Source organism: Schistocerca cancellata, chromosome 8 (assembly GCF_023864275.1).
Source record: "Schistocerca cancellata isolate TAMUIC-IGC-003103 chromosome 8, iqSchCanc2.1, whole genome shotgun sequence".
NCBI classification, from domain to species: Eukaryota; Metazoa; Arthropoda; class Insecta; order Orthoptera; family Acrididae; genus Schistocerca; species Schistocerca cancellata.
In genome coordinates, this window is record NC_064633.1 from 418,504,368 (window position 1) to 418,529,953 (window position 25,586).

Consider the following 25,586-nt stretch of genomic DNA (forward strand, 5'->3'; position numbering starts at 1 on the left):
ACTAACATGTTATATATTGGACTACCAGTGTGCATGCTTGTTTAATGTTTGTTAGTTATTAATAAACATCTGTTGTATAATTTACATACATAAAAATGAACGTATGTGTTGTGTGTATGTTCTTCTTCTTCTTCTCCTCCTGGACAACTTCATTGATTTCAACTATATTTGGTACACATACTGCTTATTGTCTGGGAAGAAGTACTATGGGGGGTAAGAGTCACCTTGCTCTCATGGAGGTGGAGTTGGATGTGTGAAGTGCTGGTTATATCTGATATCTTGGCTGCACTGAGCACCAGACATGTTGTGTGTGTAGTAATGTGTTTCCGGTGCTATACATGTGGATGGGCATGGCTGCACAGAGAGATAGGGGGGGGGGGGGAAGAAGATGGATTCTGAGTGTGGGGGAGGGGGATGAGGCTACAGAGAAACGGGTAGGAAGTGATGGACCAAGGAGAGGGAATAGGAAGGGACATACAGTGAAAAGGGCAGGAGATGTTCAGAGAGAGAGGGGGAAGAGGGGAGGACAGAGATATGGGGGAGGAGGAGGCAGTTAGAGATAGGGGGAGGTGCAGGAAGTGAAAGGGGAAAGGGGAATAGGGATGGGTGAGGAAGTGGTGGAAAGAGTGAGAGAGAAGAGGATGAAATGGGCAGCAAGAGGGGAAAGAAGGAGATGTGAACAATGTATATGCCTTACATGTACAAGGACAAAGCCGCAGGTAAAGGACTGTAATATATTATAGGGGGTAATCAAATAAAAATGAGACAGATGGAAAATAAGTAAGTGAACTGTGTTTTTATTTCAAAAGTAATCACCATAAGTATTATTACATATATCTCACTGTGAAGCAAGATGGTCAATGCCTTCATGGAGAAATGACTGTGATAGCCTACGGAACCGTAATGGTACCCATGCATGCACCTCTTTATCTGAAGCAAATCAGTGGCTGAAAATGCCTTTCTTCATGGATTCAAACATATGGAAATTGCAAGGTGAGAACTCGGGACTGTATGGAGGATGCATAAGGGCTTTCAAAGACAACTTCTGCAATGTAGTCGAAACAACCTGCCAACAAAATGCCCACCATGTGTTGCCATGGTAGTTTTGACTATGTTGCAGTAGTTTTATTGGGTAGCCCTTATACATCCTCCATACAGTTGTAATCTCTACCTATGTGATTTCCATGTGTTTGGAGCCCTGACAAAAGAGATTTGTGGCTGTCAATTGACTTCAGATGAAGACCTGGGTGCAAGTATGGTTTTGTAGGCAGCCGCTAACATTTTTCCATGAAGGCACTTACCATCTTGTTTCCTGGAGAGATAAATGTGTTAACAGTTATAGTGAAAACTTTTGAAGTAATAGGCAGTTTACCTACTTTTTTCCAAGTCTGTCAAATTTTCATTTGACTACCCCTTATATACAAAAACTGAAGTACGTGTGTGTGTTCAATGTCTACTTTATAACCATTGGATCAATTTCAACAAAATTTGGTACATATAGTACATACGTGACTACTCTGAAATTCACAATTAAGTGGCTGGCAGAGGATTCATCGAATCACTTTCAAAGTATTTCTTACCATTCCCCTCTCGAACATTATGCAGGAAAAATGCATATTTAAATCTTTTGTGTGAGCTATGATTTCTGTATTTTATTATAATGAATATTTCTTGGGTGGCATCAGAATATTTTTGAATTCAAGAGAGAAAGTTGGTGATCAAAATTTCATGAAATGATTCTGCAGCAATGAGAAATACTTCTGATTTAATGATTGCCACCCCATCTCACATGTCATGTCCGTGACATCAATTCACTCCCCTATTTTGTGATAGTGAATTGCCCTTCTATGAACTTTTTCTGAATTCTTCCATCAAACCTTCCTAATGTGGATTCCACACTGCACAGCAGTGTGTCAGAAGAGGATGGACAATTATAGTATAGGGAGTCTTTCTAGTAAACCTGTTCTGCCAGTAAATCACAGTCTTTCCCCACATCATTATCTGTGTGACCATTCCAGTTTAATTTATTTGTAATTGTAATCCCTAAATGGTAAGTGAATTCTCAACATGTAAATTTGTGTGATTTATTGGGTAACCAAAATTTAGCACATTTCTTTTAGTACTCATGTTGATGATGTATACACATAGTAAATTGTCACTTTGCACACCATCAGATATTTTGTCTAAATCATTTTGCAATTGTTTTTGATTACTTTACTGATGACTTTATGAGATGGTATCTGACAGCATAATCTGCAAATAATCTAAGAGGGGTGCTCAGATTGTTTCCTAAATCATTTACATAAATTAAGAACAGCAGAGGGCCTACGACACTTATTGCGTAAAGCCAGATATCACTTCTGTTTGACAAAGACTTTCTGTCAATTAATATGAACTGTGACCTTTCTGATAGGAAGTCATGATCTAATTTCACAACTGACAAGGGACGGCCATGACGTTGGGACCACAAATTTACTTAAAACTTTGTGCACCTTTAGGAGGCCATTAAAGCAACGTAATGTGTGAGCAGTAAGGTGCACTACTCTGTCAATTCCAAGAAAATTGCAAGAGAAGTTTTACTTGTCTATTATGTAACTGATGTATTTGTGTGATGGTACTGGGCATAAAAAATCATTGTGGCCAAGTGGTTTGTGTTAGTACTTCTGGAGAGGGTTGCAGACAAGACAACAGTTCGAATCCTGCTAACACTTACTTTTTAATCTATTTTTTTTTATCACTGGTCACTTTATTTAATTTATATGGCATTTGAGAAGTAATATAATTTTTAAAAAAAATCCATGTGCATTTTCATGAAGTTGTAGTGAATTTCATATGTCACTTAACTACTTACTACCTGTAATTAAATTTTCAAGGATGAGAGACAGGCTTGGAAAGCCCAAGTCAGACCTCGATAAATAATGATGCAAATGATGTTATTCACAGTGAGTAATATAGTAATTCACATTGTGCCAGACCACAAGAGTAATGTACAATTACTCGTTGGATGCGCTCTTAACATCAGATGTTGCAGGATAGTGTTTGTCATACAGCCATGGAGAATGTAAATTGAAATGTTATGCAAATACATTTTTTTTATGTCATTATATTACCACTCAAATTAAATAATATGACCAATGATGAAAAAAATAGGTCATTAATTACATTAAAGTGAGAGTCGAACCATTGTGCCATACACGCTCATCTTACGAAGCTGGAACACTAATCACTTGACCAACAAGATCTCGTAACGTGTGGCACCTACTCACTGATACATAAGCCACATAACAGATGCATAAAACTTCTCTTGAGATTTTGTCAGAATTGCCAGAGTAGTGCACCTTACTGCTTGCTCATTATGTTGTTTTAATGGCCTACTAAAGGTGTACAAAGTTTGAAGTAAATCTGTGATCCCAACATCATGGCCTTCCCTTGTGGTATGATATTCCATATACACACAATTTGATTGGAAGTTACTTGTGGGGAACGGTGTAAGAAGCCTTCTGGATATCTAGGAATTTGGAATCAATTTGAAAATTTGAAATCCCCAGTCAATAATACTCAGTACTTCATGTGAGCAAATTTTTTTTTTTTTTTTTTTTTTTTTTTTAATTACAGTATGTGTTCTAAAGTTCTACTACAAATTGATGTTAGTGACATCAGTCTGTAATTCAGCACATTACTCCTATTTCCTTTCTTGAGCATTGGTGTGACCTTTATAACTTTCCATTGTTTAGGTACGGATGTTTTGTTGAGTGAATGATTCTGTATAATTGCTAGGTATGGAACTATTACATCAGCATACTCTGAAAGGAACCTAATTCATATACACTCTGGACCAGGGTACTTGCATTTATTAAATGATTTAAGCAAATTTGCTACACTGAGGATATCTACTTCTAAGTTGCTCATTTTGGCAGCTGTCCTTGATTTGAATTCTGGAATATTTACTTCATTATCATTGGTGAACAAATTTGGGAAAACTGTGTTAAATAACCCTGCTTTAGTGGCACTATCATTGGCAACATTACTGTTGCTATAACACAACGAAGATATAGATTGTGTCTTACCACTGGTGTGCTCTCCATATGACAAGAAACCCTTTAATTTTGTTATTTCGAGTCAGAGTTTTGTTGTGGAAACTATTAAAAGCATCTCACATTGAAGATCACACTAAATTTCGAGCTTCAATAAAACATCGCCAGTCTTCAAGATTTTGCATTCTTTTAAATTTGGCATGCTTTTTTTGTTGCTTCTGCAGCAGAGTTCTCATTTGTTTTGTGTACCATGAAGAATCAGTACCATCCCACATTAATTTATTTGTTATATATCTCTCAATTGTCATCAGTTTTATTTCTTTGGATGTAAACCACATCTTGTCTGCTCTTATGTAATCAGTTTGGAAGGAGTGGAGACTGTCTCTTATGAAGGTGTCAAGTGATATTTATTTGCGTTTCCATTTACTTTTGGTGGATTTGGATGTTACAGTATTAAGCCTTGTGGTCCACATCCCTGTATCTATCATACTCTGTATTTGCTCAGTATTTTGCCTTGCCACAGCTATTTACATTTCGAGTGGGGTCCTGAACCAATTGCTCAAAATAATTTTCAGAAATATCATTCAGTACAATTTTGGACAATATTTTATGCCTACCACTGGCTTTGAACATGCATTTTTACCAACGTAGCAAGGGTAGATTGAAGTCATTATCAACTATAATTGTATGAATGGCAGTTTTCTGTTCAGCAACTGTATCGTTAAACTCCAAGGGTTCGTAAAAGGAACCACTTACAGATTTATTCCAGTTGTCAAGTATAACCTTTACTGATATGAACTTGCAGGAACTATCTCTCTCACTTTCATTAAAAGGTAAATTAAACCTAACAGCAACAAACACTTCACCACCAACTGTGCTTAATCTATCCTTCCTGAACACCATTAGGACTTTGTAAAAATTACTGCTGAACTTATGTCTAGCTTTAGCCAGCTTTCAGTACCTACAACAAATTAAGCTCAAGTGCCTTCCATTGGCACTTTGAGCTCTGGTTCTTTCCCAGCACAGGTACAACAGTTTGCAAATACAGTACTGGTTGCTGCTAGATGTATCCTTGTCCTGTTTTTGCCCTGCATCATTTTAGACTGATGCCCTTTCTGTGATTTCCTGAGACCTTCTAAACTGAAATAACACCCAGTCACCTCCACACAGCCCTTGTTGTCCATGTATCTGCCTCCTGTGTGTAGTGGACCCATGACTTACTAAGTGGAGCTCAGAACACCACCACTCTAGGGTGCAAGTCTTGAATTTTACAGCCTACACATTCGCAGAACTATGTGAGCCTCTAATTCAGATGCTCGACTCTGCTCTGTACCATAGGTCTGCAGTGGTCCTATATTTATTGCCTGAGAACAAGTACTGTGTGGTTAAGTGGTTAAGAGAGATAGAGAGAGGAAGAGGAGGAATTGGAGAGACAGGGCAGAGGTGGAGATGAATAGATACAGGTGGAAGGATGAGATGGACATAGAGAGAGGGCTGAGTAGTTGATGAACAGGCAGAAAGAGGTGGGAGGAATGGACAGAGAAAGTGTGGAAGAGGGGATGGAGAGAGAGAGAGAGACAGAGAGAGAGGAGAAGAAGAAGGGGGAGGGGGAATTGGAGAGACAGGGTGGAGGAGGAGATGGATAGATAGACACGGAAGGATGAGATGGACACAGAGATAGGACTGAGTAGTTGATGAACAGACAGAGAGAGGTATGAGGAAATGGACAGAGAAAGGGTGAAGGAGGGGATGGAGAGAGTGAGAGGGAGAGAGAGGGAGAGAAAACCAAATGGTCAGAGAGCAGAGGAGGAGGACATAGAGAGAGGTTGAAGAAGGGGAGGGGTGGAAGGTAGGTGGACAGTAGAGTTGGGTAATCGATGGGTGGAAAAGGAAGAAGGGGAAGAGAAAACAAAGGTGGGGGGGGGGGGGAAAGTGCAGGAGGCAGATGGAGTATGGAGAGGAACAGAGGGCAGGTGGGAAAGGAAGATGGCAGAGGAGGAGTTGAAGAGGGGTAAGAGGATTTGGATAGAGAGAGGGGAAGGAAATAAACAGAGACAGGAGGAGGAAGAGATGTACAGAGATAGGAGGGAGGCAGATATGGACAGAGATAGGGGGAGAAGGTACAGACAGAGAGAGGCATGAGGAGGAGGTGGACAGATAGAATGGTGAGGATGAGATGGAGAGAGATAGACAGAGAGAGGCAGAGGAGGAGATGGAAAGAGATTGGGAGAAGAGGAGGTGGGTAATTGAAAGGGAGGACAAGGAGATGAACAGAGAGGGGGGGGGGAGATTTGTGCAGTATATGTGCTGCACATGTTTGTGGGTGTAGCAGTAGGTAAAGGGCTAGTATATATGTCTTTATATTTCACATCTCCTTCATAACCATTATTTTAACCAGTAAGAATCATCTAGTTCCCATAGGCATGGAGGATGGAAAGGTTTGCCAACACATGATGCCTAAAACTGTCCTGAAGAACTGGCATATTGTGCAGTTAGTATTGCAGGGTGTATATGCTCTGGGACAACTGGGAAATCTGAGAAAAACCCAGGATTTTTTTCATCAGTGAGAAAACTGGGAAAAATGCAGGAATTTTTCATTGGTTTAGTTTTCATTAAAATTTTTGTAGTTTTGACTGATAAGAACTGATACTCTAACAAAGAAGTTTACTGTATCCCATTATTGCAAGATAATACTGCAGCAGTAAAACAGAAACGAGGAAAAAAATAAATAAATCTTAAGTTGCAAAGGAAATGTGCCATTTACAGCAACAAAACACAGCACACATACAAGGATCTGCCAACAGCAAAGTGTGTCAAAGGCTTTAGGACGTAGACTATGCAATACTTCATAACAACAAACTGCTTCTGATGGGTGTGATGTCACATTAGGTTTGTTTGATAGTTGCCAGCAGGCTTATGCGCATGCACAGTTGAGTCACATATGAGCAGTAGCTTCTCCCACTTCGGGCTACTTGAAGTGTGGCCGTTACCAGTATCCAAGGTAACTAGACACGAGCTGTATCATCAGTAGCAACAAACAGCCAGATGCTACCTGGAAACATTTTTCTGGTGGACCCAAGCTGCCAGATTTGCGCATGTGCAGAACAGTCTGATTTGTAGTGGGATGAGGCGTAGTCTCCATGTGAACCATGTTTGCATTTAGTGATTTTGCTGTTTCCTCTTGGTTTACAGCTCTAAGAACAAAATGGATTTCTGTGGCCGCCAACCATAAAGTGAATTAAAATTTTCACTTAATTATGGGAAGCTAAAATATGTTACTAATTTCAGTTTTCAGATTTTATTTTATTTCCAGGTTTTTGGCAGCCAAGTATTAATTACCTTGCAGAACAATGAAGTTATTTTTGTCAATTTGCCAAAAACATTTTCTTTAATTAATATTTTCAGCAGAGGCAGTCAATTTATTTGAAACACTATTGGCTAATGTCAACTGTTTACAGAATTTCAAGTGAACATTGTTATCTTTTGAGACATATGGCATTATGCCATAATAAAGAACTAAACATGAGATAAATACGGTACTGATACTCCAAGAAAATTTGCACTCCAAAAACCACACTGAAAAGTTTATTATCAGCTTGGGGCCTACTTCCTTGTGAAGCTGGATATACAGATGTGCTCTTTAAGTCAAATTATGCATTTTAGTCTGGTTTACGAAATTCTGATGCTCTTGGAGTATCCTCTGATGTCATGTTTCATTTATGATGTAATGTAAGATCTCTTAATGTGGTACACATATGGGCTACCTACGTCATCATAGCTGTGCAGGCACAGTAAAGCCATTTTCTGGCACCCTCTGACAACTGCGGAAATGAATTCTAACAGGTTGCGGGAAAATATTGCAATTGATCGTTTGAAAAGTGTTACTTTAAAAGTACTTTTTATTTTACGCAATATGAGTTATTTTATGTGTGTAAAAGTGCTTTGAATTTCTTAAATCACTAAGTGTTTGAGTTTCATGTAAAGCTTAACACTTTGAGGGCCAGCCACTTAGAAGAATTTTGAGTCCCGAAGACCATACATTTACGTCATTACTTAAAATTTTACTGGTGCATTTGTGTGATGTGTCAAAGTGTAACACACACAAAAAAGACAAATGTTATATGTGAAAGCTTTGTTATATGTGAAAGCTTAGCGTTTCGTGTAGCTACACAATTTACATTAATTTAAACCATTAACTTTTCCTATTTGTGTGTTTGTGCTACTTAACAGTGATGTTGCTGTATTCTGACTACATCACATATCCTATGCTCTGAATCACTACATTTACATGCAACACATCTTCTGAAAGTGAAAACAGAATTTTGGAAATGGTTTTTCAAAGTCGTGTTTACATGTTAAGGTCTGTAGCAGATTTGCTAGCCCAGTTAACTACGGCACCTGGAAAACAGCACATATAGTTTATGATTTAGTCAGCTCAATCACTATTTCCCTTCAGTTAGACGAGGTGTAAACATCGTCAGTGTAATATTTCTACTTATCCTTCACCATTCAAAAAGCAACTTTGTCAATATTAGCCAAAATTTTTGAAAACAAGATGAAACCTGACAGCTCAAGCATGTTTCAATGCTGTCTGTGTTTACATGGGACTGAAAAACTGGCAACCAGACGCAGATTTTCAGAGTCAGTTTTTAAGTATTTACATGACCACCCAGAAGCAGTAGTGGGAGATCGGTTTACGAAATCCGGTTTTGGGAACCTCATCTAAACACGATGAATATCTGCTGTCATGAGCTGCCGAGATCAAGTGACATGAGCTATGATTGGCTTACAAAAGTACATTGTGATCTTGATTTCAATGCTTCAGAAACTAACATTCTGTGTTTGGTGGAATTTGGCTATATACTTCCGTAATATGAAAATTTGCGGGGTACATGTTTCTGCAAATCAAAGATCTTTCCAAAATGCATTTTTTTTCTGGGGTTTGTTTCTGGTAAAGTGATGGGAAGTTCTATGCCAGTGTATAAAACCTTAACCATTCAAAGGACTGACAGGTTTTATGATCGCAAGGGAATGTATACTGTCACATATCATCGAAAAAGTGTGTTTTCACCTGGGAGAAAGTGCATTTTGTAGCCTGGAAATCAGGGGAAAACCTTGGAATTTTTTTTCCTTGTCTGCTTACACACCCTATATTAGAATGCATTCCAGGTTGTTTACATGTGGATGGGTCTGGCTGAGCAGAGAGAGGTGGGTGGTAGAGATGGATAGGGAAGGGGGGAGCATGAGATAGACAGAGAAAGGGGGACGGAGATGTAGAGGTAGAGGTAAGAAATTGACATAGAGAAGGATAGCCATAAAGGGGGATAAGGAGATGGCCAGATGGAGTTTGGAGGATGAGATGGACAGACGGAGAGGGTAGGAGGAGATGAACAGAGAGGGAAGGAGAAATGGACAGATGGAGAGGAGAGAGGAATGCACAGAGAGAGGAGGGATAGGAGATAGATAGAGAGGGTGGAAGGAGGAGATGGGCAGAGAGAGGGGGATGGACAGAGATGTGGGTGGAGAAGATTGGCAGTGAAAGGAGGAGGAGGATGAGGTGGACAGAGATAGGGAGAGAAAGAGAAGGTGGACATATAGAGAGAGGTAGAAGGAGATGGACAGAGGTAGGAGGACAAATTGAACACTGAGAGGAGTAGGAAGAGATAATCAGAGAGAAATAGGAGGAGGGAATGGACAGATGGATGGGAGAAGCAGTTTGACAGAATGAGTGGGAAAGGGAAGCTGGAGAGGCAGATGGGTGGCAGGAGGTGGGAGTAGGAGATAGAGGGGTGGATGTAGTAGATGGACAGAGATGTGGGAGAGGAAGAGATGGGGAGGAGTAGGAAATGGACAGAGGGAGCAGTGGTGCAGGAAGAGATGGAAAGAGAGATAGAGGATGGAGAGATGGGAACAGGAAGTGGGAGGACAAGATGGACAAAGAAAGAAGGGGCAAACAGAGACATGTGCAGTATATATAAAGCCAGAGAGAAGGGGGAAGAGGATTTGGACAGGATGGATGAAGATAATGGGAAGGGGGAGATGGAAAAAAGAGAGGAGGAAGACGAGATGGAAAGAGAGAGGGTAGGAGGAGATGGAAAGAGAGGGGGGAGGAGGATCTGGACAGTTACAAGGGGAAGGAACACTGGACTAAATAAATAAGCGAATAATGCCGGTTATTCACTTAAACTACAAGCAGACAGTATGACTGGCCAGTACTTGTGTTCAGGTAGCAAAATTCCAATATTGCAGATAAGATAGATTTGAAAGTGAAGAACTGATCCATGCTTGTTGAACTGTTGTTTCCTTCCTCAGGGTTGAAATAAGGGTAGGTTTTGGAGTGTTAGGAAGGAGAGACAAGCCACTCAGACCACAGATGGGTCCATCTCAACTAGGGGTCTGAGTGCTTTGCCTCTGCTTCCCAACAGTCCCAGACATATCCCTCTTTCCTTCCTGAGAAGGAACTAAAGGGTTTTAAATCTGGGAATATATTTTTCATGATGGTATGAGAGCACTTTACTCTCTCCCTGATATTAGATAGAGTAGATTTTTCACTTTTAAAGGTTTCTTAGTTGTATTGGAATTCTGTCTCCTGAAGGTAAGTATGAACTTATTCTGTTTCCCTATAATTTTAGCTTTTCCAAGTGAATTCTCCTTTTGATTCAATAATTCATAATACAATGTACGGGAATAGTTTATAACAGTTAATTATTCTCACTAATGTTTGAGTTCTCTTGTTGCATGCCCTGAAAATATCTATTTGTAGTAGCATATAGGGAGCAAGCAAAACTAGCTATCGTGAAACTGTCAAGTGGCATTAGTGCTTGTCATTGTTGTTAATTATCTTCTTCTTCGGTTCAGAGAGTTGTTAAGTGTAGCTCTCCAAAGTAGTCTATTCTTTGCAACGCTCTCATCTAAGAATAACTGCTGCAACCTGCATTCATTTGAACCTGCTTCCTGTTGTCGATCCTTGGTCTCCCTCTACAACTTTTACCCCCTTCCGTGTATCCACATTATTCCCCATTAACAATTTGATGATCCCCTGATGACTCAGGATGTGTCCTACTAACTGTTCCCTTCTTTTAGTCAAGTTGTGCCATAAATTTCTTCTTTTTGTTAATTAATTCATTATGTCTCAGTTAGTTATCTAATCTACTTATTAGTTGTTCAGCATTCTCTTGTATCATCACCTTTCAAAAGCTTTTATTCTCATCTCAGCGGAGCTATTTATTGTACACCTTGCACTATCATATAAGACTACATGTCAGACAGATATCTTCACAAAGACTATCAGACATTTAAATTTATATTCAGTGTTTCTCTTTTTTAAAAATGATTTTCTTCTGTTGCCAGACCCGATTTTATATCTTTTCTACTTCAGTTATGTGCAAACCAAGTAACAGAACTCACCTACTACTTTTAGTGTCTCATTTCCTATTCTAATTTAGCGGTAGTCAGCATAGCCTGATTTAATTCAACTACATTGCATTACCCATGTTTTACTTTTTTCACTGATGTTCATCTTCCAATCAATTTTCAAGACATTGTCCATTTTGTTCAGATGATCTTCCATCCCATTTGCCATCTGTGACAGACTTACATTGTCAAACAATGGAAAATCTAGGATGGAATGTGACAATATTATGGAAAGGAAAGTTGCTACTCACCTTATAGCGGAGATGCTGAGTTGCAGATAGGCACAACAAAAAGACTGTCACAATATAAGCTATTGGCCAATAGAGCTTTCATCAAAAATAGATCACACACACACACACACACACACACACACACACACACATGCAAATGAAACTCACACACACATGAATGCAGCCTCTGGCTGCTGAAGCCATTTACATTGTCATTGGTAAATCTCAGTGTTTAATTTCTTACTCCTGAACGTCAATTCCTTTTTCAAATTTCTCCTTGGTTTCTTCACAATTGTAGAGATTGAACAACATCGGGGATGTTATCATGTTCTTCATACCCTTTAATTCTTCTACTGATGAGCCCGTTCATCATGACCATCTGCTTAATTGCATGTTGGTCCACTTTTGGAATGCAATATTGCAGTGATTCTGTGTGATATGGATTCAACAAATGTAGATAGATTTTCTGTGATATGTGACATGAGACATCTATGTACAGGTCATGGAATTCCCTTAAATTATGGGTAGTGATTTGTTTGTGGAGCTGGCACCCAATAGCATCCTAGATATGTTCTTTTGAGTTCAGATCAGGCAAATTTGGTGAGCAAGACATAGGAAGTTCACTGAGGCTTTTTGCAGATGATGCTGTGGTGTATCAAGAGGTTGTAACAATGGAAAATTGTACTGAAATGCAGGAGGATCTGCAGCGAATTGACGCATGGTGCAGGGAATGGCAATTGAATCTCAATGTAGACAAGTGTAATGTGCTGCGAATACACAGAAAGATAGATCCTTTATCATTTAGCTACAAAATAGCAGGTCAGCAACTGGAAGCAGTTAATACCATAAATTATCTGGGAGTACGCATTAGGAGTGATTTAAAATGGAATGATCATATAATGTTGATCGTTGATAAAGCAGATGCCAGACTGAGATTCATTGGAAGAATCCTAAGGAAATGCAATCCGAAAACAAAGGAAGTAGGTTACAGTACGCTTGTTCGCCCACTGCTTGAATACTGCTCAGCAGTGTGGGATCCGTACCAGATAGAGTTGATAGAAGATATAGAGAAGATCCAACGGAGAGCAGCGCGCTTCGTTACAGGATCATTTAGTATTCGCGAAAGCGTTACGGAGATGGTAGATAAACTACAGTGGAAGACTCTGCAGGAAAGACGCTCAGTACCTCGGTACGGGCTTTTGTCAAAGTTTCGAGAACATACCTTCACCGAAGAGTCAAGCAGTATATTGCTCCCTCCAACGTACATCTCGCGAAGAGACCATGAGGATAAAATCAGAGAGATTAGAGCCCACACAGAGGCATACCGACAATCCTTCTTTCCACAAACAATACGAGACTGGAATAGAAGGGAGAACCGATAGAGGTACTCAAGGTACCCTCCGCCACACACCGTCAGGTGGCTTGCGGAGTATGGATGTAGATGTAGATGTAGATGTAGAATATGAGTTAACTATCATGCTCCTCAAATAACAGTAACATTATACTGGCATTATGAGGTGGGCAGATATCCTGATGGAAGATGCCATTTAAGTGAAATAAAAGATGGGTTCTTGTGGTAGAACTGCTCCAAACAACTTCATTTATGATCTGTCATGCTGCTAGTTTTTTTTAATAAATGTTATGTTCCTTAAACTTGTCAGTTGCCTTTTTGCCTTTTCGTAGTTTCTTGATGCAGTGGATCTGCTATGCAGTGCCACTGTCTCTGGCCATGTGACATCATTGCCATCTTCAGAGAGCTTAGTGCTGTAAGAGAGTGCCCAACTACTACAACTGACTATGAAATAACGTATTTGCTTTTAACAAACTTACGTATATTCTACCTCTTTCATAAGCACATACAGTTGCCAGTATACAGATCACTATGGTATTACTCTCATATAGTTAGATGTATAACAGAAGCTGTTATCCAAACATATGTTTCTCCAATACATTTTTGTTGTGGTTTAGCAACAGTAATCCAATTTTCAAATAAAAAGGCCATCTCTGAAATAAATACCTGCAATACAGACTGTTACGAGAGAGTAGTCAATAGATTAAAGACTGTCTCTTCTTCTGTTTCTGGGTGGGGCCATTGTCACCAGTGCCACTTTTCTTCATAAGTTCGAAGGCACCACCTGGCCATTACTTCAGAGCTTAAGTGGGCCTCCACAAAAGGTGGAGAGACGCATCAGCACCTTGCTGATGTTTTGAGTTCACTCCACTTTCAACAAGTCTGCACACACACCATAAAAGGGCATGCATTATTGGCTGTTCCACACTTACTAACTACTCAAAATATCTTTTTAATATTTATGAACATATTTTGTCAGCCTAAGAGATAATTGTCAAACATGTTATTTCGAAGAATCTCATGCTACACTATACCATCATTTTTGGGGAAGACATGAAGCATGAATGGTTCGAATCAGTGTTCACATAATTCACATCTGTCATGGTGCCTAAAATTACTGTTACAAGTCTCACACAAGCCAAGAGTAATGCCTCCCATAACATGATACTGCCCCACCTTCCTGATCCATGATAGGGTGCATATTTTGAGCAATCATGCAGCTGGAAGACAGCATTTCTAGACCCAACCATCAGGATGGTGTAACAAGAAAAGTGACTTATCTGACCAGATGACATATTTCCATTGATTAAAGGTCCATTCTTGATAATCCTGTGCCTACTGCAGTCTTAACTGACAGTGTCATTGCATCAGTATGGAAACACATAGGGTCGTCTGCTGCGGAGCACCATCTGCAGTTTGTTTTTCTTCTCAGCATGTCAGTGACAACCATTTAAAAGAAGTACAGTGCCTCCGAAAAGTGCACTGCTGTTGGGCTTGTTGCTGCCAGACCCTCTTGCATCATAATACAGTACTTGAGGATGTGGGGTACCAGAACAGTGAAGGAGATGGGTCATTGTCTGCCCAGGACCATGTGCACATGGCACATCTTGGATATCGCTGAGTCCTATTTTAACATGACATTTTTGCTTTGACAATTTCCCATGTGAAGTTGGTTAAGAGATCTCCATGTCAGACAGGGCAGGATGTTTCATGGGGTAGCTCTTCTTTTGGTGGTATCCAATCATGTTTATCTCTGTCCTCCCAATGCTGGAACCTCTCTTCTGCCTTTGACTTCACTGTGGGGGCAGCATTTTTGATAAAGCTTTTCCTGCTGTAAAGACACTGAGCAACAGGTTCATGCCAATGAAGTGCCTGTCTATCATCTGTGTTGACTTTGCTCCTTCAGGATTTCACTGTTACTATCTGTCCGATGGCAGGTAGTGCCAGAACTTGGATCTTCTTCATTATGGTCAGTATCTAGCATCCTGTTAGCTGGCAGTAAATTTGGTGAAGTCCAATGTCGACCCGTTTTGAGTGGCAGGATTGACACCACACAGGGGAAGCATTTTCTACTGCCAATTGTCACAAGGCTAGAGCTGACGTCCAAAGCACATATGGTCTTGCTCCCCAACTTGCGGCTTTTGAATTTTCTTAAGATACTTCATGCTGCGACCTTCATTCTGACACCATTACATTGCTCTTTGAATGTCAGACTCCTGTCAAGAATAACCCCAAGGTATTTAGAGCACAGCTGTGATTGAGGGAAGTTCCTATCCAAGAGACTTTTAACTTGTAGTTGCATGTTTATTGCAGAGGTGGAAAGTACTGACTACCTGTCCCATACATCCTCCCACCACCACCTACTCCAGTCCGGTCACTAACACCATCTACCCCATCAAAGGAAGTGCTACCTGTGAAACCAGTCATGTGATCTAAAAGCTAACCTGTAGCCACTGTGCTGCATTCTACTTGGGCATGACAACCAACAAGCTGTCTGTCCGCGTGAATGACCACCAACAAACTGTGGCAAAGGAGTAATTGGACTACCCTGTTGCTGAACACGCTCCCAAACAAGACATCCTTCATTTCAATGACTGCTCCACAGCCTGTGCCATATGGATCCTTCTCACCAACACCAGCTCTTCTGAATTGGGCAGGTGGGAACTTTCCCTGTAATATATCCTATGTTCCCGTAATCCTCTGCCTCAACCTTCGTTAGTCACTGTCATCCATTCAGCCTTTTCCCTGTTCCCATTCCAGCACTACCCAGCTGTCACTCCACCATCACACCCAGTCAAAAACTTCTTCCTTTTCTGCTATCCTCCCCCCCCCTTTCCCCTCCCCAACTCTCCCATGCCATCTGTCTAACCTGCAGTACTTTACTGTCCACCACTCCCACCATACTATCCCTCCCCCTCCCCACCTCAGCCTCCTCCTTACCCTTACCCAGTTGCCACTCCCATCACGAACTGGTGCTGCTTCTCACAGTGTGGTTTCAGTTGCCTGAGACTGCATTCGTGTGTGTAGTTGCGTTTGCGCACATGTGTGTGTGGTGTGTGTGTGTGTGTGTGTGTGTGTGTGTGTGTGTGTGTGTGTGTGTGTGTGTGGTCTATTGTTGATGAAGGACTTAATGGCTGAAAGCTTTATTTGTGACAGTCTTTTTGTTGTGCCCATCTGTGACTGAGTATCTCAGCTATATGGCGAGTAGCAACTTTCCTTTTCATAATATTGTGACTACTGTTTTGCTTGGCATTGTAATACTTTCCCAAGTTGCCAAGACCAGATGAAAGTTGTCTTTTAACGCCTTACATTGGGTGAAGAGTACTTATGCGTGTACAAGTTAAGTAGGGTGGGAGCAAGAACACATCCTCAGGAAGTTTACCGTATTAAACAAAGGAACACCACTGATGAGATCTATCTTGAAGTCATCCTTGATATGCTGGGTAAGATTCAAAACCTGTTCTGTGCAAGATCGCCCAGATCGGAAGCTGGCTTATTTGAAGATGATTCTGCATCTAAGGTGTGTGATGTGAAATATTACAAATACTGCAAAACGTTACACTTCCATACTTTGAATGAGATCTCTCTATAACTCATGGCATGCCATCTATTCTTGTTTGGCAATCATTTGTATCACATTGTGTTTCTTAAATGTATACAATATCTCATTCATGTTTTTGACTTAAGTCAGGTAATAAAACTGATTTGGTTGATGAAAATTGCTCGATGGTGCTTGAGATTGTTCTTAAGGATGGTGTTGAAAAAGATGTATTCTGAAAATCCATGGTTGTCATGGTGGCCAGTCATTTGTCAAGCCCAGTGACACTGTTACCAGTGCACGTGGGGTGATCTTTCTTCATGACAGAACACCACATGCGGAGGTACCTCTCTTGTGTGCTGAATGGTGGGCTCTGAAACATTTGCACCAGCATTGTAGTATGTCATCAAATCCTCCACAGAACCTGCTTTACAGTCATCCGACTTGCACGTTTTGAGATCAGGTGTGGATGAGCAATACCTTGTCATCTACTCGTGATTTCACTGTCCTTCAAACTCTTTCCATTGACTCTTACTATCATAGCACACAAAAAGCTGACCCTTTTCACCATTTCCAAGATGCTCATACCGAGCCTACTTTTCCCCTTCCCTGCTCCCACTCCAGCACTGCACAGCCTTCTATTCTGGCAACACATCCTCCAGTCTATTCCTCCTTCTCTGGTTCTGTGCTTTACTGCTGTATGAGCGTGTGTCTTCTACTTCAGAAGAAGGCCTTTTGGCCAAAAGTTTAAATTTACAGAATTGTTTTTGTTGTGCCTGTGTATGACTCAATATGATGACCAGCAATCTATCCTTTTCATAATTTATAACTTGACTTATTCCACATCTCTGAAAGCTCTCCTTCATTTTGCTGAACACGATAAGTAAGTAACTGACTGGTTTAATTAATTGGTGTTATAGATGCTAAATAACTATAAATAGGAATTGAGTACAAACCTGCAGTTTAGCTTGATATTTACATTACTACACAAATAATTAATGGGTTATAACAGTTCATTTCACACAGATAAAATTGACACCTGTTTGTGCTGAACATGGCTACTGTCATGGTACTAACAGGATTGTGAATTTGAATACTGTAGTGATGCAAAATTACATCATGCAGGAATATAGTTTGTGATATTCTAGCAAAATTTAGATTTTTTAGGGTTAAGATCCCCCCATGAACCATGGACCTTGCCGTTGGTGGGGAGCCTTGCATGCCTCAGCGATACAGATAGGTGCAACCACAATGGAGGGGTATCTGTTGAGAGGCCAGACAAACGTGTGGTTTCTGAAGAGGGGCAGCAGCCTTTTCAGTAGTTGCAGGGGCAACAGTCTGGATGATTGACTGATCTGGCCTTGTAACATTAACCAAAACAGTCTTACTGTGCTGGTACTGTGAACGGCTGAAAGCAAGGGGAAACCATAGCTGTAATTTTTCCCGAGGGCATGCAGATTTACTGTATGGTTAAATGATGATGGCGTCCTCTTGGGTAAAATATTCTGGAGTTAAAATAGTCCCACATTCAGATCTCCGGGGGGGGACTACTCAGGAGAACGTTGTTATCAGGAGAAAGAAAACTGGCGTTCTATGGATCGGAGCGTGGAATGTCAGATCCCTTAATCGGGCAGGTAGGTTAGAAAATTTAGAAAGGGAAATGGATAGGTTGAAGTTAGATATGGTGGGAATTAGTGAAGTTTGGTGGGAGGAGGAACAAGACTTTTACTCAGGTGAATATAGGGCTATAAATATAAAATCAAATAGGGGTAATGCAGGAGTAGGTTTAATAACGAATAGGAAAATAGGAATGCGAGTAAGCTACTACAAACAGCATAGTGAATGCATTATTGTGGCCAAGATAGGTACCAAGCCCATGCCTACCACAATAGTACAAGTTTATATGCCAACTAGCTCCGCAGATGATGAAGAGATTGATGAAATGTATGATGAGATAAAAGAAATTATTCAGATAGTGAAGGGAGATGAAAATTTAATACTCATGGGTGACTGGAACTCGATAATAGGAAAAGGAAGAGAAGGAAATGTAGTAGGTGAATATGGAATGGAAGTAAGGAATGAAAGAGGAAGCTGCCTGGTAGAATTTTGCACAGAGCGTAACTTAATCATAGCTAACACATGGTTCAAGAATAATAATAGAAGGTTGTATACATGGAAGAAGCCTGGTGATACTGGAAGGTCTCAGATAGATTATATAATGGTAAGACAGGAACCAGGTTTTAAATTTATGACATTTCCAGGGGCAGATGTGGACTCTGACCACAATCTATTGGTTATGAACCATAGATTAAAACTGAAGAAACTGCAAAAAGGTGGTAATTTGAGAAGATGGGACCTGGATAAACTGAAAGAACCAGAGGTTGTAGAGAGCTTGAGGGAGAGCATTAGGGAATGACTGACAAGAATGGGGGAAAGACATACAGTAGAAAAAGAATGGGTAGCTTTGAGAGACGAAATAGTGAAAGTAGCAGAGGATCAAGTAGGTAAAAAGACGAGGGTTAACAGAAATCCTTGGGTAACAGAAGAGATACTGAATTTAGCTGATGAAAGGAGAAAATATAAAAATGCAGTAAATGAAGCAGGCAAAAAGGAATACAAATGTCTCGAAAATGAGATCGACAGGAAGTGCAAAATGGCTAAACAGGGATGGATAGAGGACAAGTGTAAGGATGTAGAGGCACATATCACTAGTGGTAAGATAGATACTGCCTACAGTAAAATTAAAGAGACCTTTGGAGAAAAGAGAACCACTTGCATGAATATCAAGAGCTGAGATGGAAACCCAATTCTAAGCAAAGAATGGAAAGCAGAAAGATGGAAGAAGTATATAGAGGGTCTATACAAGGGTGATGTTCTTGAGGACAATATTATAGAAATGGAAGAGGATGTAGATGAAGATGAAATGGGAGATACGATACTGCGTGAAGAGTTTGACAGAGCACTCAAAGGCCTAAGTCGAAAAAAGGCCCCGGGAATAGACAACATTCCATTAGAACTACTGACAGCTTTGGAAGAGCCAGGCCTAACAAAACTCTACCGTCTAGTGAGCAATATGTATGAGACAGGCAAAATACCCTCAGACTTCAAGAAGAATATAATAATTCCAATCCCAAAGAAAGCAGGTGTTGACAGATGTGAAAATTACTGAACTATTAGTTTAATAAGCCATGGCTGCAAAATACAAACACAAATTCGTTACAGACGAATGGAAAAATTGCTAGAAGCCAACCTCGGGGAAGATCAGTTTGGATTCCGTAGAAATGTTGGAACATGTGAGGCAATACTGACCCTTCAACTTATCTTAGAAAATAGATTAAGGAAAGGCAAACATACATTTATAGCATTTGTAGACTTAGAGAAAGCTTTTGACAATGTTGGCTGGTATACTCTCTTTCAAATTCTGAAGGTGTCAGGGGTGAAATACAGGGAGTGAAAGGCTAAGCCCTGTGGCTAAGCCATGTCTCCGCAATATCCTTTCTTTCAGGAGTGCTAGTTCTGCAAGGTTCGCAGGAGAGCTTCTGTAAAGTTTGGAAGGTAGGAGACGAGATACTGGCAGAAGTGAAGCTGTGAGGACCGGGCGTGAGTCGTGCTTCGCTAGCTCAGATGGTAGAGCACTTGCCCGCGAAAGGCAAAGGCCCCGAGTTCGAGTCTCGGTCGGGCACACTGTTTTAATCTGCCAGGAAGTTTCATATCAGCGCACACTCCGCTGCAGAGTGAAAATCTCATTTTGGTAATGCATTTTGAATTTGTGTAAAATGTCAAGTTGCTCTATGGTTCCAACTACATATTGCTAATATTGGTAGTTTTTGATTATTTTAACATGCCACCTACCCCTCACCCCCACCCCTCTCCTAGTGATGCTAGGGGTGCCTTGTCTCCCACCCTCCCCACCAGACTTTCTTTTTCTCCATACAGCAAGTGATGTGCCAAGTTTAGCTGAAACTGCACCAGCCATTCCGAATGTAAGCATACATGTCAACACATTCCCACCCCTCCATACTCACATAGTTGTGCTATGAGTGTCTTACCACCACAGTAATTTTTCTTAGATATTAAGTCATATGTGTACTACATTTGGTTGAAACTGTTCCAAGCGTTCCAGAGTCATGCTTTATATGTCACCCCTTTCTATCACCATCCCTACCCTCAGTGTCACCACAATGGTCACCCATCAGTGACCCCAAAAATTTTATATCTGAGAGTAATTTAGTTTGTTTTTGATTCTTTTTAATTGTCATCCCCACCCTACTCCTGATGGTAATGTCAGTGGTGTACCACAACAGGAAATGTTTTCCATGTAGTGAGTCATATATGTATCAAGTTCAATTGAAATTTCTTCAGGCATTCCATAGTTGTGCTCAGATGTCTCTTCTTTGTCACCCACAAGTCCTACAGATAGGGATACTATGAGTGTTTAACGTTTATATGAATTGCCTCTCGGCACTAACTTTCATATGCGTACCATGTTTGGTTGAAATTCCAGAGATAGCCGGGAACACACACACACACACACACACAAACACAAACACACACACACTTGCATGTATCTGTGCAATTGAGAATATTAACTGAGAAAAGTCTGGATTTTCCATGATTATTTGTGTATTGTAACCACTACATAATTTGTGGTTTTATGTATTTCAGATCAAAGAGGACCTTTCCTTGCATTGTTCCTCTTAGTGACTATCCGATACCAGCTGATGTGATAGAGATGATTAACTGTGGATTTGTAGAGAGACGAGAAATGGCAAGTAATGTAAAGGATCAGCTAAAAAAATTTTTGTAAGTATGATTTAAAATATTACTGCTGGAAGTAGATATTTAGTTCTATGTTACATAGATGATATTCACAATAAACTCTTTGATGTGGAATGTGTCAGTGGATTGATTGTTTTATTGATGTGTTTCTTCATTTTTGTCCATAGTTACAAATTGATATTGGACAAGTCACTTTTGGTGAGATGATGAGCTGAGACAATATGAATTTATGTGTGATTATTATAGAATTGCACATCTACTACAATATAAATAAGAGGAAGTTCACTCACTTAACTTGTCAGGGAGTGCACATTTTGATGAAATTTGCAAATGACTTTGGAATTTGAGAGTTACTTGTTATGTAGTGTATAGTAAATGGATAGTTAAACAATCTATTTGCCAAGCAGTGGCAGGGGACCACAAACACAATGCTTTCAGAGCCAGTGGCTCCTCCTTCTGGCAGAAAAGTTGAAGGGCAAGGAAGAGGGGTGAAGGAAAAGGTTTAGGTAAAGGGGTACAGTTCAGAAAAGTCACCCAGAACCTGGGAGATGTACTGGATAGGATGAGAAGGAAAGACTGATTGTTGGGGATAGCACTGGATGAGATTTGAAAACCTGAGAGCTTAAAAATGAAAGGCAGGGTAATACACAAGACAGAGATTATTGCTAATACATCGTGCATGAATTAATAAGAGTGAAAAGCTAAGTAAGTGCATTGTATGTACCAGAGGTGGGAGTGGGACGGCGAAAAATAGACAAGTTAGAAAATGAAAATGTAGAAGACTAAAATTAAGTGAAGAAAGGAGTAGTTACTTTGCCTATCATTTCTTCTTCTTTTCCAATGATTTTTTTCAGATCATATCAACCACTCTTGTGGTGAGAAGTTCTTGCCCTTTCTTTGTCTCTTTTTAACCATTGTCTGTTCTCATGATTTTCGTGCAAATTTGTCTGATTTTTCTGAAATTTTCCCTGCTTTTCTTCCATTTTTCTCGCTTTTCCCACGCTCTGCCTCCCATTTTTGCCATTACCACCATTTCTAACACTCAAAACTGTCCTCTTTTGCCGTGATGAATCCCATCACATATTACATTCGTTCCTTTTGAAAACATGCTTTTGCATTATCAAAATTAAAGTCCCACATTCTGTTTCTTGAAACCTGCTTGTCCCTAAGGCCTAAGCTGAAAGTCCCTGTTTCTGGATATAATCCTGCTCTACACCAGCCTCTTTTACAGTTTGAAATGCAGCAATCTCTTGCTCTTACCGGATTAATCTATGATGTATACACCTCATCTGCGAGTTTCCACTCCACCATACTTCTCTCCTTCTACAAAATCATGCAGTTATGTGCCCCTCATGTTTCTTTGGATAGTATCATCTGCCAAGCCAACTTCAGACTGCAACAACATTCTGGACTTCACCTCAAAAAGCTATCCCACCTTCTCCTAAACTCCCTCAACAAATGGTGTTTGCCTTCTTGTCCCTCTGCAGCTCCCCAAACACCCACACCATCAACCACTACTCCTCTCCTACAAACCAAGCTTGGACAACCTCCTTAACATCTTTCAGCCTTCACCACTGCCTCACATACCAGTAATAACTTATAATCCCAAGAACCAGTCACAACAGTACAGTGTTCTCAAGTTCTCATCCAAAGCACTCTTCTCCTCCCCTGCCCCCTTTCCAACCTGAATCTGCATTTAACCATGCTGCTTTGGTGAAGGACCTACGTGCCATTATACGTAATGTCAACCGGAAATATCACTGTGCAACTGAATCCCAAAACATTTCCAACAGCAAACCTGAAATTTGACCCTGCCTTGAACAGTTCCGACCACAATCCCTACTTGATCCGCCAACCACTACCTCAGAACCATCCTTTACAAGCCTTCCAAGAATTCCTCACTTCCAACATGGTTTCAAAGACTTTCCTCAGGTCCCTACAACATGATCCTAACCTGTCCTCTGCAGAACTACAGGCTCTACATTCCCTAAAAGCTAATGACTCCATCAATATTCTCCCATCAGACAAAGGATCTACCACTGGTGTTTTTCACCAACAGGAGTATGTTAGTCAAAGTCTACACCAGCTGTCTGACACCTCTACATACAGCATCTGCCATCAAGATCCCATCCCGTGATTCAAACTGACCTGCAGTCCCTCCTAAAAACCTCAGGACGTACACTTCAATCCATAGAACATCTTACCCCACCCAGACCATGCACCCCCACATCTTACCTTCTTCCAAACCCAATCATCCTGGCCATCCTATAGTTGCTGAAGTCAGAGCACCCACCGAACATACACTCCTGGAAATGGAAAAAAGAACACATTGACACCTGTGTGTCAGACCCACCATACTTGCTCTGGACACTGCGAGAGGGCTGTACAAGCAATGATCACACGCACGGCACAGCAGACACACCAGGAACCGCGGTGTTGGCCATCGAATGGCGCTAGCTGCACAGCATTTGTGCACCGCCACCGTCAGTGTCAGCCAGTTTGCCGTGGCATACGGAGCTCCATCGCAGTCTTTAACACTGGTAGCATGCCACGACAGCGTGGACGTGAACCGTATGTGCAGTTGACGGACTTTGAGCGAGGGCGTATAGTGGGCATGCGGGAGGCCGGGTGGACGTACCGCCGAATTGCTCAACAAGTGGGGCGTGAGGTCTCCACAGTACATCGATGTTGTCGCCAGTGGTCGGCGGAAGGTGCACGTGCCCGTCGACCTGGGACCGGACCGCAGCGACGCACAGATGCACGCCAAGACCGTAGGATCCTACGCAGTGCCGTAGGGGACCGCACCGCCACTTCCCAGCAAATCAGGGACACTGTTGCTCCTGGGGTATCGGCGAGGACCATTCGCAACCGTCTCCATGAAGCTGGGCTACGGTCCCGCACACCGTTAGGCCGTCTTCCGCTCACGCCCCAACATCGTGCAGCCCGCTTCCAGTGGTGTCGCGACAGGCGTGAATGGAGGGACGAATGGAGACGTGTCGTCTTCAGCGATGAGAGTCGCTTCTGCCTTGGTGCCAATGATGGTCGTATGCGTGTTTGGCGCCGTGCAGGTGAGCGCCACAATCAGGACTGCATACGACCGAGGCACACAGGGCCAACACCCGGCATCATGGTGTGGGGAGCGATCTCCTACACTGGCCGTACACCACTGGTGATCGTCGAGGGGACACTGAATAGTGCACGGTACATCCAAACCGTCATCGAACCCATCGTTCTACCATTCCTAGACCAGCAAGGGAACTTGCTGTTCCAACAGGACAATGCACGTCCGCATGTATCCCGTGCCACCCAACGTGCTCTAGAAGGTGTAAGTCAACTACCCTGGCCAGCAAGATCTCTGGATCTGTCCCCCATTGAGCATGTTTGGGACTGGATGAAGCGTCATCTCACGCGGTCTGCACGTCCAGCACGAACGCTGGTCCAACTGAGGCGCCAGGTGGAAATGGCATGGCAAGCCGTTCCACAGGACTACATCCAGCATCTCTACGATCGTCTCCATGGGAGAATAGCAGCCTGCATTGCTGCGAAAGGTGGATATACACTGTACTAGTGCCGACATTGTGCATGCTCTGTTGCCTGTGTCTATGTGCCTGTGGTTCTGTCAGTGTGATCATGTGATGTATCTGACCCCAGGAATGTGTCAATAAAGTTTCCCCTTCCTGGGACAATGAATTCACGGTGTTCTTATTTCAATTTCCAGGAGTGTATATCTGTCTCAGTTGATCAACACTTGCAACCCGTAACACAAAGACTTCCCTCCTGTATTAAAGAACCCTACCATTTCAAGATCATGTGAAATCCATGCTTGTCCCACTCCCACCACCCAACTCGCTTGTCACCATTGATGCCATCTTCCTCTATACCAACATCCCACACATACATGGTCTGTCTGCTGTTGAACATTTCCTTAGTAAACATTCACCTGATTCCAAACCTGTGACATCCTTCTTGCTCACCTTAACCTATTTTATACGTACCTACAATTACTTCAGCTTTGAGGGAAGACATACGAACAGATCAGGGGCAAGGCTTTGGGGACCAGAATGGCTCCTTCCTAGGCCAACCTTTTCATGGGACCCTTGGAGGAAGCTTTTCTGGGGTCAATAAGCCTTCAGCCCCTGGTTTGGTTTAGATGCATTGATGACACTTGGCCATATGGACTCATGGTAAGGCAGACCTGTTAAAATTCCTGGAATCTCTAAATACTTTCTCCCAATTAAATT

The 25,586-nt window shown here is 41.5% G+C and overlaps 1 protein-coding gene across 1 annotated transcript in view; it reads left to right on the forward strand.

Annotated features, from left to right (window-relative positions):
- LOC126094446 (putative helicase MOV-10) overlaps positions 1 to 25,586 on the forward strand; it is a 474,995-nt gene that overhangs the window by 167,513 nt on the left and 281,896 nt on the right. Inside the window, exon 7 of the mRNA XM_049908818.1 lies at positions 21,232 to 21,369. Within this exon, the coding sequence (XP_049764775.1) occupies positions 21,232 to 21,369 (138 nt within the window). The remainder of the gene's footprint in view (positions 1 to 21,231; positions 21,370 to 25,586) is intronic.